At 43.9% G+C, this 14,344-nt stretch overlaps 2 protein-coding genes across 4 annotated transcripts in view; one reads left to right on the top strand and one right to left on the bottom strand.

Moving 5' to 3' along the window:
• The window catches only part of grip1 (glutamate receptor interacting protein 1), a 144,173-nt gene extending 143,018 nt beyond the window's left edge, over nucleotides 1–1,155 (top strand). For both annotated transcript variants that reach the window (XM_078219825.1, XM_078219824.1), the window contains 2 exons: nucleotides 513–659; nucleotides 793–1,155. In XM_078219825.1, coding sequence (XP_078075951.1) covers nucleotides 513–659; nucleotides 793–1,032 — 387 coding nt within the window. In that variant the 3' untranslated portion in view covers nucleotides 1,033–1,155. The remainder of the gene's footprint in view (nucleotides 1–512; nucleotides 660–792) is intronic.
• A 3,736-nt stretch (nucleotides 1,156–4,891) lies between these two features.
• helb (helicase (DNA) B) overlaps nucleotides 4,892–14,344 on the bottom strand; it is a 38,271-nt gene continuing 28,818 nt past the window's right edge. For both annotated transcript variants that reach the window (XM_078219826.1, XM_078219827.1), the window contains exons 12-13: nucleotides 11,919–12,593; nucleotides 4,892–5,548 (exon numbers count right to left, since the gene is read on the bottom strand). In XM_078219826.1, coding sequence (XP_078075952.1) covers nucleotides 5,435–5,548; nucleotides 11,919–12,593 — 789 coding nt within the window. In that variant the 3' untranslated portion in view covers nucleotides 4,892–5,434. The remainder of the gene's footprint in view (nucleotides 5,549–11,918; nucleotides 12,594–14,344) is intronic.

Raw genomic sequence — 14,344 nt, 5'->3', positions numbered from 1 at the left:
GGCAGAGCGTCTTACCCAGGCCTATACCCCACCCTAGTCCCGTAACCCCACATATTTACTCTAATCCCCCGAATCTACACCTCTTGGGACAATTTAGCATGGCCACTCCACCCAACCTGCATATCTTTGGAGTGTGGGAGGAATCCCATGCAGACACGAGGAGAATGTGCAAACTCCACACAGTCACCCAAGGCCGGAATTGAACCCAGGTCCTTGGCGCTGTGAGGCAACAGTGCTAACCACTGTGCCGCCCCGTACAAACTGTTTTAATGGACCATGGGAAAAACCCAGCCTACTACTCAAACAATACATATGCTGGACACTGATTCTGTACCATAGAGTCACAGAGGTTTACAGCATGGAAACAGGCCCTTCGGCTCAACCTGTCCATGCTGCCCTTTTTTTTAAACCCCGAAGCTAGTCCCAATTGCCTGCATTTGGCCCATATCCCTCTATACCCATCTTACCCATACCAAGTTGGAAATGTAATGCCTCCTTGAAATCTTCCACAGGTAACACTATACAAAGACTCAGATATTGAAGATTTTGGATTCAGTGTTTCAGATGGCCTACTGGAAAAAGGTGTGTATGTCAACAACACTCGCCCAAATGGACCAGCTGCCCTGGGTGGTGTCAAGCCCTATGACAGGTTGCTACAGGTATGTCAGATCCAACATTTAAAATCTATTCTTGGTCCACTCAAAGCATTGGAAATAAAACTTATGGCTGTTGGTACTTCTTGAAAGCGGAGACTGAAAAGATTGTGGTCGACTTTATTTCCTTCCCCAACAGGTGAATCACATCCGGACCCGAGACTTTGACTGCTGTCTGGTGGTGCCCCTGATTGCAGACTCTGGCAATAAACTTGAACTGGTCATCAGCAGAAACCCACTGGCCTTTCAAGGGGTGCTGTCCGCTGATCAGACGTCACAAGCGGGGGAATGGAGTGAGCAAGACGACGCTCATGTTTTCAGGCATCAGAAAGGACGACTCGGTAGTGCAGACATACAGGAAAACACAAACACATTGTAGTGCAAGCTGCCCAGTCCCACAGACTGAGGTATTGTGGATTTTCAATGGTGCTAACTCACTTTAATGTTCATATGTGCAACGCTCACCTTTTCAGGCAGTCGTTTGTCTCTCATAGGTTCCAAGCATATGCTTTCATAAGTCGGCAGAAAACAATTTTTTTGATAAGCGCCTCCCCCTCCCCTCCCCACAAATGATTTTTTAAAAAAGCTTGTTAACAGGTTTGATGAAACTGTGAAATGTAACTCAGCCAGTCTATACAGGGCACAGCTATGAAACAAAACTTGTGCATTATTATGCCAAGAGTATTTTTTTCCCCTGGTGATTACTGTCCAAATTCTTCAAAAAAAACAATCTTTTTATAATGCCAGCTGGTTACTGGAGAAAAGAAATTACATATGTGCTGCTTAAAAAATGTAAAATGAACCTTTTTTTAAAAAATAAATTGAGAATCTTAATTAAATAAATCTGTTGATGCAGCACACAGTCTTTACCCCTAGTTAAATGTATATGTTTTATTGAAAACTTTATAACTGCAGTCTGCTATGAATTGGTTTTGGCTTTGTTCCTATTACTAATAGCCTTTAACTGGGTTCTCATTGGGAAGCAATGAAAACCTCGTGAATCATAGAAAGGTTACGACACAAAGTGGCCACTTGGCACGTCTGAATTGTGCCACCCAGCCCAATCCCACTTTCCAGCGTTTGCTCTGAGCCCCTGCTGCTTACAGCACTTGGAAGTGCCTATCCCGACATCTTTTAAATGGGTGGCGGGTTTCTGCTTCCACTATCCTTTTGGGCAGTGATTCCCGACCCCCCACAGCCCTGTGGGTGAAAATTGTTTTCCTCATCTCCCCTCTAAATCACTTTAAATCTATGCCCCTTGACCTCTCTTGCTCGGGTAATTCGACCCTTCCCATCCACTCGATCCAAACCGCCTCACGATGTTGTACATCTCAATCAAATCTCCTCACGGCCTCCTCGGTTCCAAAGAGAACAACCCCAGCTTATCTAATCTTCCCTCATAGCTGCAATTTTCCAGTCCTGGCAACATTGTAAATCTCTCCTATACCCCCTCTCATGCAATTACATCCTTTTCTGCAATGAGGTGACCAGAACTGCACACAGCACTCAAGTTGTGGCCTAACTTGTATAGTTCCAGCATAACTTCTCTCCTCTTATATTCTATGCCTCAATTATTAAATTAAAGGATTCTATATGCCGCCTTAACCACCTTATCAGCCTGTCCTGCAAACTACAGGGATCTGTGGACTTTCATTGCAAGGTCAATCAATTCCTCTACACTGTTTACTCCCATTTATTGTGAACCCTTTGTCTTATTTGACCTTTCCAAATGCATCACCTCACTCTTTCTGTACTGAATTTCTTGCCATTTTTCTGCCCACCTGACCATTCCATTGATATCTTCCTGCAGTCTACAGCAACCCTACTTGCTATTGACCACACGGCCAATTGTTGTATTATCTGCAAACTTCTTTTAACATTCTATATCACAAAAGCAGGGGACCTAGGACTGATCCCTGTGGAACCCCCACTGAGGTTCACACATCCATCAACAATTGCCCCCTTGTTTCCTGCCACTGAGCCACTTTCATATCCAGCTTACTACATTCCCCTGGATCCCATGGGTTTTTATCTTTTAACCAGTCTGCCTTGTGGGGCCTTGTCAAAAAGCCTTGTAGATCACATCAACTGCACTACCCTCATTAGTCCTCCTTTTATTGCCTCAAAAAATTCAACTAAATTAGTCAAACACGACCTTCCCTTAACAAATCCATGCTGACAGTTCATCCTGTCCCACAGAACTGATTCCAGTAATTATTCAGTCTATCCCTCGCTCTCTTTTTAAACAGAGGTGCAAAGTTAGCAGACCTCCAATCTTCCTGCACCACAGCTGTATCCAGTGAGGTTTGGAAATTGATGGTCAGACCCTCTGCAATTTCCACCCTAGTACATTTCCTCCAGCCCTGGTGATTTATCCACTTACAAGGATGCTAATCCCCTTAGTACTTCCTCTCTCCTTATGTTTATTTTATCCAAACACCATTGTAGTGCAAGGTATCCAGTCCAATGCTTCACACTCCACTGCCTTAATTACATCTGCATTGACTCTCTGGTGAAGACAAGAACAGCGTGTTCATTAAGAAGCATTCCCACGCCCATTGGTTACCTCCTTTGATTTTTTTATGGACCCTACTCTTTCCTTAGTTCGCCTCTTACTCAATGTATTGATAAAACATTTTTGGGTTCTCCTTGATATTCTCTCATGACCTCTCTTTGCTTTCCTAATTTCCTTTTTGATTTCATCCCTCCTCTTTCTGTATTCTTCTCGGCTTTCTATAGTATTGAATTCTTGGTGTCTGACATGAGCTTTACATTTCTGCCCTATGGAGCTCTAGATTTGGTCATCCCACTGTTTTTTCTACACGAGAACATTTTTACTCTGAACCCCTTGAATGTCTCCCAATGATTTACCTTCAGATAGTTGTTTCCAGTCCACTTTGCTCCTCAGCTTAGTTAAGTTGACGTTGCCCCAATTTAGAACTTTAAACTCTTGATTTATCTTTGTCATTTTCCATAATTCTGTTAAAACTGAGTTATGATTGCTACCACCAAAATCTCCCACTGTCTTTTCATTGCCTTAAATTAAGTCCAGAATCACACCCTCTCTTGTTGGACTTGCTACATGCTGGCCAAAAAAGTTATGAACGCACATTAAAAATTTTGTTCCCTTTCACACCAAAACTACCCCAGTTAATACGTCCTACTGTTGCTGCCCTATTATTTTTGCACTCCTCAGAGATTTGCCTACATACTTGTTATTTTATCTCCCTCTGGCTGTTTGGTGGTCAATAACCACAGTCCCAGAAGCGTGACTGCCTATTTTTCTGTTCCTAAACTCAATCCACATGGCCTCAGTTGTTCTAATATTGCATTCCTCCTCACAGCTGTAAATGCTTCTCTAACCAAAACTGCCCACCCCACCCCAAATCTTGGCTCGGATTTCCAGTAATATTTTGAAACCATAATAACCCGACTTGAACATTGAGGATCTGGTCCTTTTACAAACTGAAAAGTGTTAAGAACTATAGTTAAGATTTAGTAAGCACTGACTTGCAAACGGAGAACCCTAATTGCGAAGAATTACCACAGGTGCCCTTCTGTGTGCCAGGATTTCATAGCCTCATCTCTCACCATGGTATTGCCACCAGGACCGTAACTCTTGATAAGTACCTGCCATTCGGATTACTTAGTCTTAATATTAAGTCATTAATCAATCCATTTTTAAATATAAGCCTAAACCTGATCATTTGTGTCTTCTACATGTTAAAAGTCCAGCATTGGGGCTGGTAAATAGTTAAGGAACACATTTGTATTTGTAAAAGATTGACTTTGTAAATCAGTATAACTGAAATATGAATTCTACTTTGATGTATATGAATTTAAAGGCTGGTTAAATATGTTCGTATTATTGTTGGTTGTGCCTCACTCCAGTGAATCAAAACGTATGGGGGTAGATGTTAACTTTTCCCATTGTACAGAATCAGGTAGGCATGAGAAGGAGTATTGGGCAGAATACGATGGTCAATGGAAAAATCAACCCTCTACTGCCAATTTTCCACCCAGTGGTGAAAGTTAAATCTACACCTAGTATTTCAGAATAATTAAGGGAGCATCTGTACCCTACTGTGACTCATTTAAATGACATCCACGGAAGAACACGCCCATTTTGTTAAGTTTTCCAGCCTAATGATGTGATTCATACTTTAAAACTAAAAGCACTGCCAACAACACAAAATATAGACAGCTAGAATCTAGGTAAACTTGAATCAAATCTGTCATACCTTATGTCCTTTGGACAATGTATTTTTATTTGTAACAAACAAGTATTATAAACTGTAAAGTATTTTTGTACAAATTTCCTACTTTGGTAGCATGATATTTATCATCCTCTTAAGGTTTCGGGAATCTTCACTGCTGATTTGTATGGGATATGCAAGATGAAATAAAATCAGATAAAAACGTGCATCCTGACTGCCGTGTGGATTAGTTTTAAGGCGGCACCCACGATTTGAAATGCAAATACACTAAAACAGGTCAGAGCTGCCCCGACGCGAATGTAAAATTTAAACACTGCTTCCTGCAAAACAATCACTTTCTTAGTGAAATGGAATAATGATTGTTCGATCTTTTTTGAAGAGAGTAACAGGTCATTTACCGCAATTAAAAATAAAAAGAATATCCGACCAGACCTGTATTGACTAAAACGATTTTACACAACATTCTCTATGGGATACAACGTCCTCTGGGAAAGCTTGCTGCTCCTTTCACTGGGTGCATATTATTTCAGCGTTTTTTTTGTGTGTAAAGTCGGTGTGTCACATTCACTTTTCTTCTTCAAACAGCTGCTTTACAATCCGGTTTCCTTCTGGGGCTGGGCAGTCAATTGCCAGCTGCTTAAACTTATTGCAGCCAAGAGGTGATTCCAGCAAGGATAACTGCAAAACAAAATAAAATCTTACACACTAATCTAGTGGATCATGCTGGGCAATTTTACGTACCTATCCATAAAATAAATCTAGTCATGGTTCTCGGCATTCGGTGGACACCAGCCAGCGCAATAAAAAAAAACTCCACTTCTCTTCTCGGAGTAGTAAGGTTTATTTAGTAGGAGCAAGGTTTATTATCTGGAGGAATGGCAAGGCTGCTCTGACCGCTGTAGTGCACATCCTGTGCTAGAGAATTCCTACAGTGCAGAAGGAGGCCATTCAGTCTACACCAACCAAAATCCCACCCAGGCCCTATGCCTGTAACCCCACATATTTACCCTGCTAATCCCCCAGACACAAGGGTCAATTTATCATGGCCAACCGACCTAACCCGCACATCTTTGGAAGGAAACTGGAGCACCCGGAGGAAATCTAAGCAGTCACGGGGAGAATGTGCAAATTCCACAGAGACAATGACCCGAGGCCGGAATTGAACCCGGGTCCCCTGGCACTGTGAGGCAGCAGCGCTGACCACTGTGCCACCGTGCCGCCCTGGGAACATCAGGATGCTTTGGGAACTGTATTGGGGAAGGTAGGATCTGCATAAGCCAGATGGTCTACATCCAAATGGGACCAGGATGAATGCCCTTGCAGGGAGATTTGCCAGCGTTGTTGGGGATTAAACGAGATTGGAAGGGGGATGGGAACCGGAGGGCAAATTCAGAGCAAGGAGCGGAAGACAGAAAATTGAGTGATTCTGAAAAAGCAATGGTTAAAAGGTTTACGCCACAGGAATATGGCAGTTTTGAAAGGTATTTATTTAAATGCAAGGAGTATAGCAAACAATGAGCTGAGGGCACAGATAGATACAAGGCAACATATCATTGTTATAAAGGCAACATGGTTTAAAGATGGGCAAATATGGCAGCTCAACATGTCCATGTAGGGTTTTCAGGCAGGATTGGCGGGGGGGGGGGGGGGGGGGGTGGGGTGGGGCGAGGGGGAGGAGTGCGGGGGAGCATTATTCCTTAAAGAATCAATTATGGCAGCGAGGAAGGATGCTGTACTAAACACCAAATGAGGCATACGAGTTGAGCTCAGAAATAGAAATGGGGTAGCCACATTAGGATTGTACTATAGAACCCACGCTGTTGACATCTACTCTACATGACGAACTCGCCGTCCAGCCAACTGAGCTAACCAACTCGCCTGACATAAAGTTGCCATTGTCCCGGATGACCATAGGCTGACTGGTGATGATTTTAACCTCAGGATCACCGCACCTCAGGTGAGGGGCAAGGTTGAGAAGGTGGGGCCTTCATGAATAATCTCAGCCAGTACAGGAATTGAACCCGCGCTGTCACTTTGCATCACGAACCAGCCGTCCAGCCAGTTGAGTTAACCGACCTATACGGAGGTCATTCTTGAGGGCCCCACCTTTTCAACCTTGCCCCTCGCCTGAGGTGTGATGACCCTCAGATTAAATCACCTCCAGTCAGCTCTCCCCCTCAAAATGGAGAGCGGCCTATGGTCAGCTGGGACTATGGTGACATTTTACCTTTACCATAGAATTCGGAACAGTGAGGGGGATAGAAGAGCAAATATATATGCGAATCTCTGAGTGCAAAAAGAGTAATAGTTCAGGACAACAACTACTTAATATTAACTGGGATACAAACAGTTAATAGGCACAGAGGGCACAAAATTCTTGAACTGCATTCAAGAGAATTTTTTTAGCCAGCACATAAAAAGCCCAACGAGAGAGGAGTGTAATTCTAAATTTACTCTTAGGAAATGAACCTTGGCAAGTGGATCACCAGTTCTCACTGGAGCGATGGAGGTTGAGGGGCGACCTGATAGAAGTCTACAAGATTATGAGAGGCATGGACAGAGTGGATAGTCAGAAGCTTTTTCCCAGGGTAGAAGAGTCAATTACTAGGGGGCATAGGTTTAAGGTGCGGGGGGCAGGGTTTAAAGGAGATGTATGAGCAAGATTTTTTTTTTTTTTACACATAGTGGGTGCCTGGAACTCGTTGCCGGGGGGAGATAGTGAAAGCGGATACGGTAGTGACTTTTAAGGGGCGTCTTAACAAGTACATGAATAGGATGGGAATAGAGGGATATGGTCCCCAGAAGGGTAGGGGGTTTTAGTCAAGTCGGGCAGCATGGTCGGTGCAGGCTTGGAGGGCCGAAGGGCCTGTTCCTGTGCTGTAATTTTCTTTGTTCTTTGATACGAAAAAATATTTGCAGGTAAAATCAAGGAAAACCCTAGGATGTTTGCCAATACATTAAAACAAGAGGAAGATATTAAGGATAGGGTCTATCAAAGATGTACATGGCAACTTGTGCGCTGATGCTAAAGATGTGAGCAGAGTTCACACTGAGTAATTTGTCTCTGTCTTCATGAAGGAGAGGGATGATGCAGATATTCCAGTTAAAGATAAGGATTGTGAAACATTAGATACAAGCATAGTGAAAGAGGAAGTACTGGAGGGACCGACATCCTTGAAGATGGATAAATAACCAGAACCGAATGGATTATATCCCAGGCTGTTAAAGGAAGCCAGGGAGGAAATAGTGGATGTCCTGAGGATCATTTTCCAATCCTCACTAGATCCAAGCAAGGTATCAGAGAATTGTACCATTATTTAAAGAGTGTTCATAGGATAGGCTGGTAAGTTGACTTCGGTGTTGGACAAATTATTAGGGTCAGTTCTGAGAGACAGGATAAACTGCCACTCAGAAACGAACAGATTAATCAAGGATAGTCAGCATGGTTTTGTATGGGGAAAGTCGTGTCTTACTAATTTGATTGAATTTTTTGAGGCAGTAACAAGGAGTATTGATGAAGGTAGTGCAATGGATGAGTTTTAATACGGCATTTGACAAGGTCCCACACAGCAGATTGATCAAAAAGGTAAAAGCTCATGGGGCACAGGGGAATGTGGCGAGTTGGACCCAAAATTGGCTCAGTAACAGGAAACAATATTTGATGGATGTTTTAGAGCTTGGAAAACAGTTTCTAGTGGTGTTCCAAAGGGTTCAATGTTGGGGCCTGTGCTGTTTGTTGTATATATTAAAGATTTGGTCTTAAATGTGGGTGGCACTATTGGTAGATTTGCAGATAACACAAAAACTGGCCGTGTAGTTGATAGTGAAGGGGATAGCTGTCAACTCTGGAATGGTATCAAATGGTTTGGATGAGTAGGTGGAAAAGTAGTACATGGAAGTTCAATCCAGAGGAGTGAGAGGGGGAGGGCAAAGAAAGCAAGAGAATAGACAGTAAATGGAAGGATACTGAGAGGGTACAGGAAGTGAGACACCTTGGAGTGCATGTCCACACATCCCTGAAGGTGGCAGCTCAGGTGGATAAGGTGATAAAGAAAGTATGTGGAATGCTTTCCTTTATTGGGTAAGGTATAGAATATAAAAGCAGGGTCGTAATGCTGGAACTATATAAAATGCTGCTTAGGCGACAGCTGGGATTTTGCAAAGGTTTAGTCGTCACATTATTGGATGGACAAAACTGCTCTGGAGAGAGTGCAGAGGATATTTACAAGAATGGTGGCAGGGTTTGAAACTTGCAGTTAAGAGGAAAGATTGGATAGGCTAGGATTGTTTCCCTAGGAACTGGTGAGGCAGAGGGGTGACCTAATTGAGATGTACAAGGTTATGAAGGGCCTAGATAGAGTAGACAGGGATGCCCTGTTTCCCTAGCAGAAAGGCCATGGGGTACATATTTAAGGTGATTGGCAGAAAGATTAGAGGGGACATGAGGAAAAATCTCTTCATCCAGAGGGTGAGGCAGCACGGTGGCACAGTGGTTAGCACTGCTGCCTCACAACGCCAGGGACCCAGGTTCAATTCCTGGCTTGGGTCACTGTGTGGAGTTTGCACATTCTAAACATATCTATGTAGGTTTCCTCCGGGTACTCCAGTTTCCTCCCACAGTCTGAAAGATGTGCTGGTTAGGTGCATTGACCTGAACGGGCGCCAAGAGTGTGGCGACTAGGGGAATTTCACAGTAACTTAATTGCAGTGTTAATGTAAGCCTTATTTGTGACAAATAAATAAGCTTTACTTTAGAGTAGTGGGTACTTGGAATTTTGTGAGGATACTGTGCTATTTTGCTATATTTTATGTTTAATGTGGGGCTGCTTTAAGACAGAGTGTTTTGTTACAAGGGTCAATTTGTCTGGGAAAACATGTAGCTCAAATGCTGAAAATGCAGAACAATAACTGAGTTTAGCCCTGAATGTATTACTTTGTAGAGTTAATGGACCTTTTATTTACTTATTTCTCCTGGAATTTTAGACAAGGTATACAGAGTCATGTGAACTTTGATCAGGTTGTTTGACAGGGACAGTGTCATGTGGTTAATGGAAGGAGCTAAGTTTGAAGGACAGAACAGTTTCATTTTCATTTTAAAGTGAAGAGCAGTGCTGTCTGGAGCTGATAGAAGAAAGAAATGTTTGTCTCTCTCTCCAGAGGCTTTCTGAAAGTTCCAAGACTGGTTAGTTAAGTCGCAAGTAAGTATGCCTGTGTTTTGCTAACTAATTCCAAAGAGGGAGTGTAAGTCCATAAGATAGGAACTAATAGTGATAGGTTGGCAGTGAAGAATTAAAATTTGTCATATTTTTGTATTGTTCAGTTGTTAAAAGTTAAGCTAATTCATTTTTATAATTAAACTGGGTTGTTAAATAAAGTTTGTTTTGATAAAACTCCCTCGTTTGTCAGTAGTATCACACCTGAAATGAATCTTCCTATCCTCACATTAATGCCAAAATAGAAAATTGTTGGGGTCCAGTCTGGGTCCATAATATACCTTGCGGTTTCTGATCTGGTTCCCTAACAATTTGCTGTCTGCTTTGGTGATGTAGGCGGGATCTCATCTCAAGGTACCTGGATCTGCATCTAAAGTGCTTTTGGAAGGTGGCAACAGAATGGGCAGCTAATTTATATTTTTTATTTTTCAGCTGAATGGCTTCTTTCTATGGTTCTACTCTCCCCTCCCCATAACTACCCCCTCAACCACTTACCTGACACACATAGCTTCTGTCTGCAGCTTACCCAAGTGGCATTTAAACAAAGGGATGTTTAAACTTACTGGCATAAGAAAGCTGGTATCATAAAAAGGGGCCGTGGCTTGGCCCCCACAGATGCTCCTCCGAATGAAGGACTCAGGGAGCAACTGGACTCCAAATTTCTCAAGCACCCCAGTTTCTAAGTCTGGATGAGAGATGTGGAGCTCCAGGGCAAGGTGAGCAGAATCATGGAATCCCTACAGTGCAGAAGGAGCTATTTGGCCCATCGAGTCTGCACCGACCACAATCCCACCCAGGCCCTATTCCCATTATCCCTCATATTTATCCTGCTAATACCCCTGACACTAAGGGACAATTTAGCATGGCCAATCAACCTAACCTGCACATTTTTGGACTGTGGGAGGAAACCGGAGCACCCGGAGGAAACCCACACAGACACGGGAGGAATGTGCAGACTCCACACAGACAGTGACTCAAGTCCAGAATGGAACCCGGGTCCCTGGCGCTGTGAGGCAGCAATGCGAGTAAAAAGGAGCAGTGTGGCAATCTGATGGCTATTGCCACTGCTCAGAAGATTGGACCCTTTATATTGGGGCAGGCAGCAGCACCAATTGAATCATACCCCAACAGAGACTCGGGAGAAAAGAAAATTGGGGGAGGTCAAAGGAAGGAATGGAAAGTGGAGCGATGCTTCACTAATTAGAGACAGATCACCATTCAGCTCAAGGAGGGATGCAGGTAGGAAAGAAAAACTAATTAAATTCCTTAAGAGAGATTTTCTAATAGTTAACACAATCACAACCTCCCAACACATGCTATAATTGTCTATCCATTAAAGCGAATGGGTGGAATATCACATGGATGTGAGCTTCTGGCTTTGTGTGCAATTACCTTCTGACCTTTTGATAGCTTTGTCAGCAAGTGAACTTCAAATATGAAATCTCTAGCCAAGATTCTGGCTTTTTTTGGGCCTGGAAATATTTCATCACACAGCAAGAAAAATGGGATTTTCTCCTGGATGTGGATAACACGAACTGGTCAGCCCTGGATTCACTAAATGATTGCTCTCACCAGTCCGGAAGTAAAGACTGGAAGTTTAGCAATGTGGAGAATGCCTTACGGTTCCTCGGGTGTGAGGTACAAGGTTGGGATGTTACTGGTGCAATGAGCTGATGTTCTCTCCAATACTTTTGCAATGAACAGTGCTGTACTGAGGGCATCTCACTCGGCTGCTAAAGTTGTGTGCTCCTTTCCACCTTTCACATTGCCAAAAATTCCACATTGATCAATATTAATCCCCTTTACGCCACCCCACAGATAACATTTTAATTTACCTTAAAGTATTTGAGAATCGATTTCTCGACATCCGAAGTATTACCATTTCTCTTACTGCTGGGTGGTTCAATTGTAACGAAACCTGTGGCCTCTTCACCAGCCGCACCTACTGAAGCATCCCTCATGGTTTCATCACTAGTTTGAAGGGAAGAGGTGCACGCTGCTGTCGGGCTTTTCCGAGCCTCGTCACATTCTCCGGGGTCAAACCCCAGACTCTGAGGGGACCAGCTATAGTTTTGTGCAAACGCCAGATCTTCTGAAAAGGAGTCTTCCTTCTGAGAATCCGTTTTGCTGCCATCCTTTTTTATTGCACCGGCTTGATGCAACACAAGGCCGCCCACGACCTGTGTAGGGGGCACAACTGAATCGAACTGGGTCGAGTTGGTTGCTGCAAGTGTGGAAGGCAATACTAAAGGCATCTGACTTGGCTGCAGCTGGGACAGTGCTCCCTCGATGCACGAAGTGGGTCCCACTTTTAATAATTTTTCTTGCAGCAATTCACGCAGCCGCGTGTTTCTGTGAGGGCTTTTGGCCGTCACTGCCCGAATAAAATGGTCCTCAGAAGTAACAACGTAGACGCGCTGGCGCCCTCGTGAGACTGCAGTATAGATGTGCTGCCAATTCTGTCTTCCTGCCGTCCCTACCACATACACAACGGTGTCAGCTTCGGAGCCCTACAATACAAAGTGGAGTTACATTAAAGTTTATTAGTGTCACAAGTCGGCTTACATTAACACTGCAATGAAGTTACTGTGAAAATCCCCTAGTCGCCACATTCCAGCGCCTGTTCAGGTACATCGAGGGAGAATTTAGCACGGCCAATGCACCCTAACCAGTACGTCTTTCGGACTGTGGGAGGAAACCGGAACATCCAGAGGAAACCCACTCACAGACACGAGAAGAATGTGCAGACTCCGCACAGTGACCCAAGCTGGGAATTGAACCCGGGCACTGTGCCACCACACCACCAAAAGGTGTTTCCAAAAATGCAGGTTCACCAGACCTTAGTACAGACTAGAATGTCCCAGGGCGGAGCTGGATAAGCTGATTTCATCCGGGACAGTAGCTGGGTGGCTAAAGCATCACTAAATTTGGGATTGGCGTTTCAATTCCTGATCGTTATTCAAGTATCTCCTGTTGGAAAATTAAGGAGTCTAATCAGCTACAGGGTCTTACACAGTCAAATCATTGATAGATAACGGTCATCTACTTGAAATGTCAACCCTGTTCCTGTCTCCAGAGATACTGCCAGAGCTGCTGAGTGTTTTCTGTTTTTATTGCAGATTTCCAGCATCTGCCATATTTTGCTTTAGTATTAGTCAACTCGCTGCCTAGACTTGCCTATTGTCACTTTTTCAAGTACTGGAAGGAACTGACAGCTATGAAACTAGAGGAGGGGAGAAAGAAAGGAATCAAAAGAATTTGGTATTCTTGGTCTGATCTACCAAGCACTGTGGGCAGAATTGTCCCATCCCACCTGCCATGGGAATCATAGCAGGCAGGACATGGACCATGCAACGGTCCATTGACCTCAGGTGGAATTTTCCTTGGAGCAAGCGCAGTGGAAAATCCCACCCAACGCTGGTAAAATTCCGGCCAACGTCTCCTGCTCACGCAGGATGGTCTGCGTGTGCGCAGAAATCTACTGGCATCACTCCACTGCACAAAGCCCGCAGTATCAGTCTGCACACGCGCCAAGGACTCCGGGGTGAATGTCAGTGTACACTCCATGGGGAATGTTGGGCAGCATTTACAGGGGGTCCCCATCCGCTCCTCCTCACCCACATCAAGAGACACGGTGCAAAGAGGAAGAGCAAAAAGTTCATCTGTCGACAAGGACTAAGAAGCTGAGAAATAAATTATACTCAGGGATGGGATCGCTGGGGAATATATCTGGAATTCCACTGTTTCTCCCAGGCAGTGGTTCGAGACAAAAATAAACAGAGACACAGTGAAATACATAACTTATTTTCATCTCATTACGTTTAAACATTTTCTCTGTGTATTGATTTTAAAACTGCTGCATTACATAAACCTCGGCACAATTCTGCTCCTCGTGTTATGTTAAACGGAAGGCGATGGCCTCGAGGGTATTATCGCTGGATAATTAATCCAGAAACTCAGCTAATGTTCTGGGGACCCGGGTTCAGATCCCACCACGGCAGATGGTGAAAGTTGAATTCAATAAAAAAAATCTGGAATTAAGAATCTATTGATGACCATGAAACCATTGTCGATTGTTGGGAAAACCTGTCTGATTCACTAATGTCCTTTAGGGAAGGAAATCTGCCGGCCTTACCTGGTCTGGCCTACATGTGACTTCAGAGCAATGTGGTTGACTCTCAACTGCCCTCGGGCAATAAATGCTGGCCAGCCAGTGACCCCTATGTCCCACAAATGAATGAAAAAAAGATGCCACTGCGCA

This window comes from Mustelus asterias, chromosome 9 (assembly GCF_964213995.1).
Source record: "Mustelus asterias chromosome 9, sMusAst1.hap1.1, whole genome shotgun sequence".
Lineage (NCBI taxonomy): Eukaryota > Metazoa > Chordata > Chondrichthyes > Carcharhiniformes > Triakidae > Mustelus > Mustelus asterias.
This window is presented reverse-complemented; position numbering and strand designations above follow the sequence as displayed.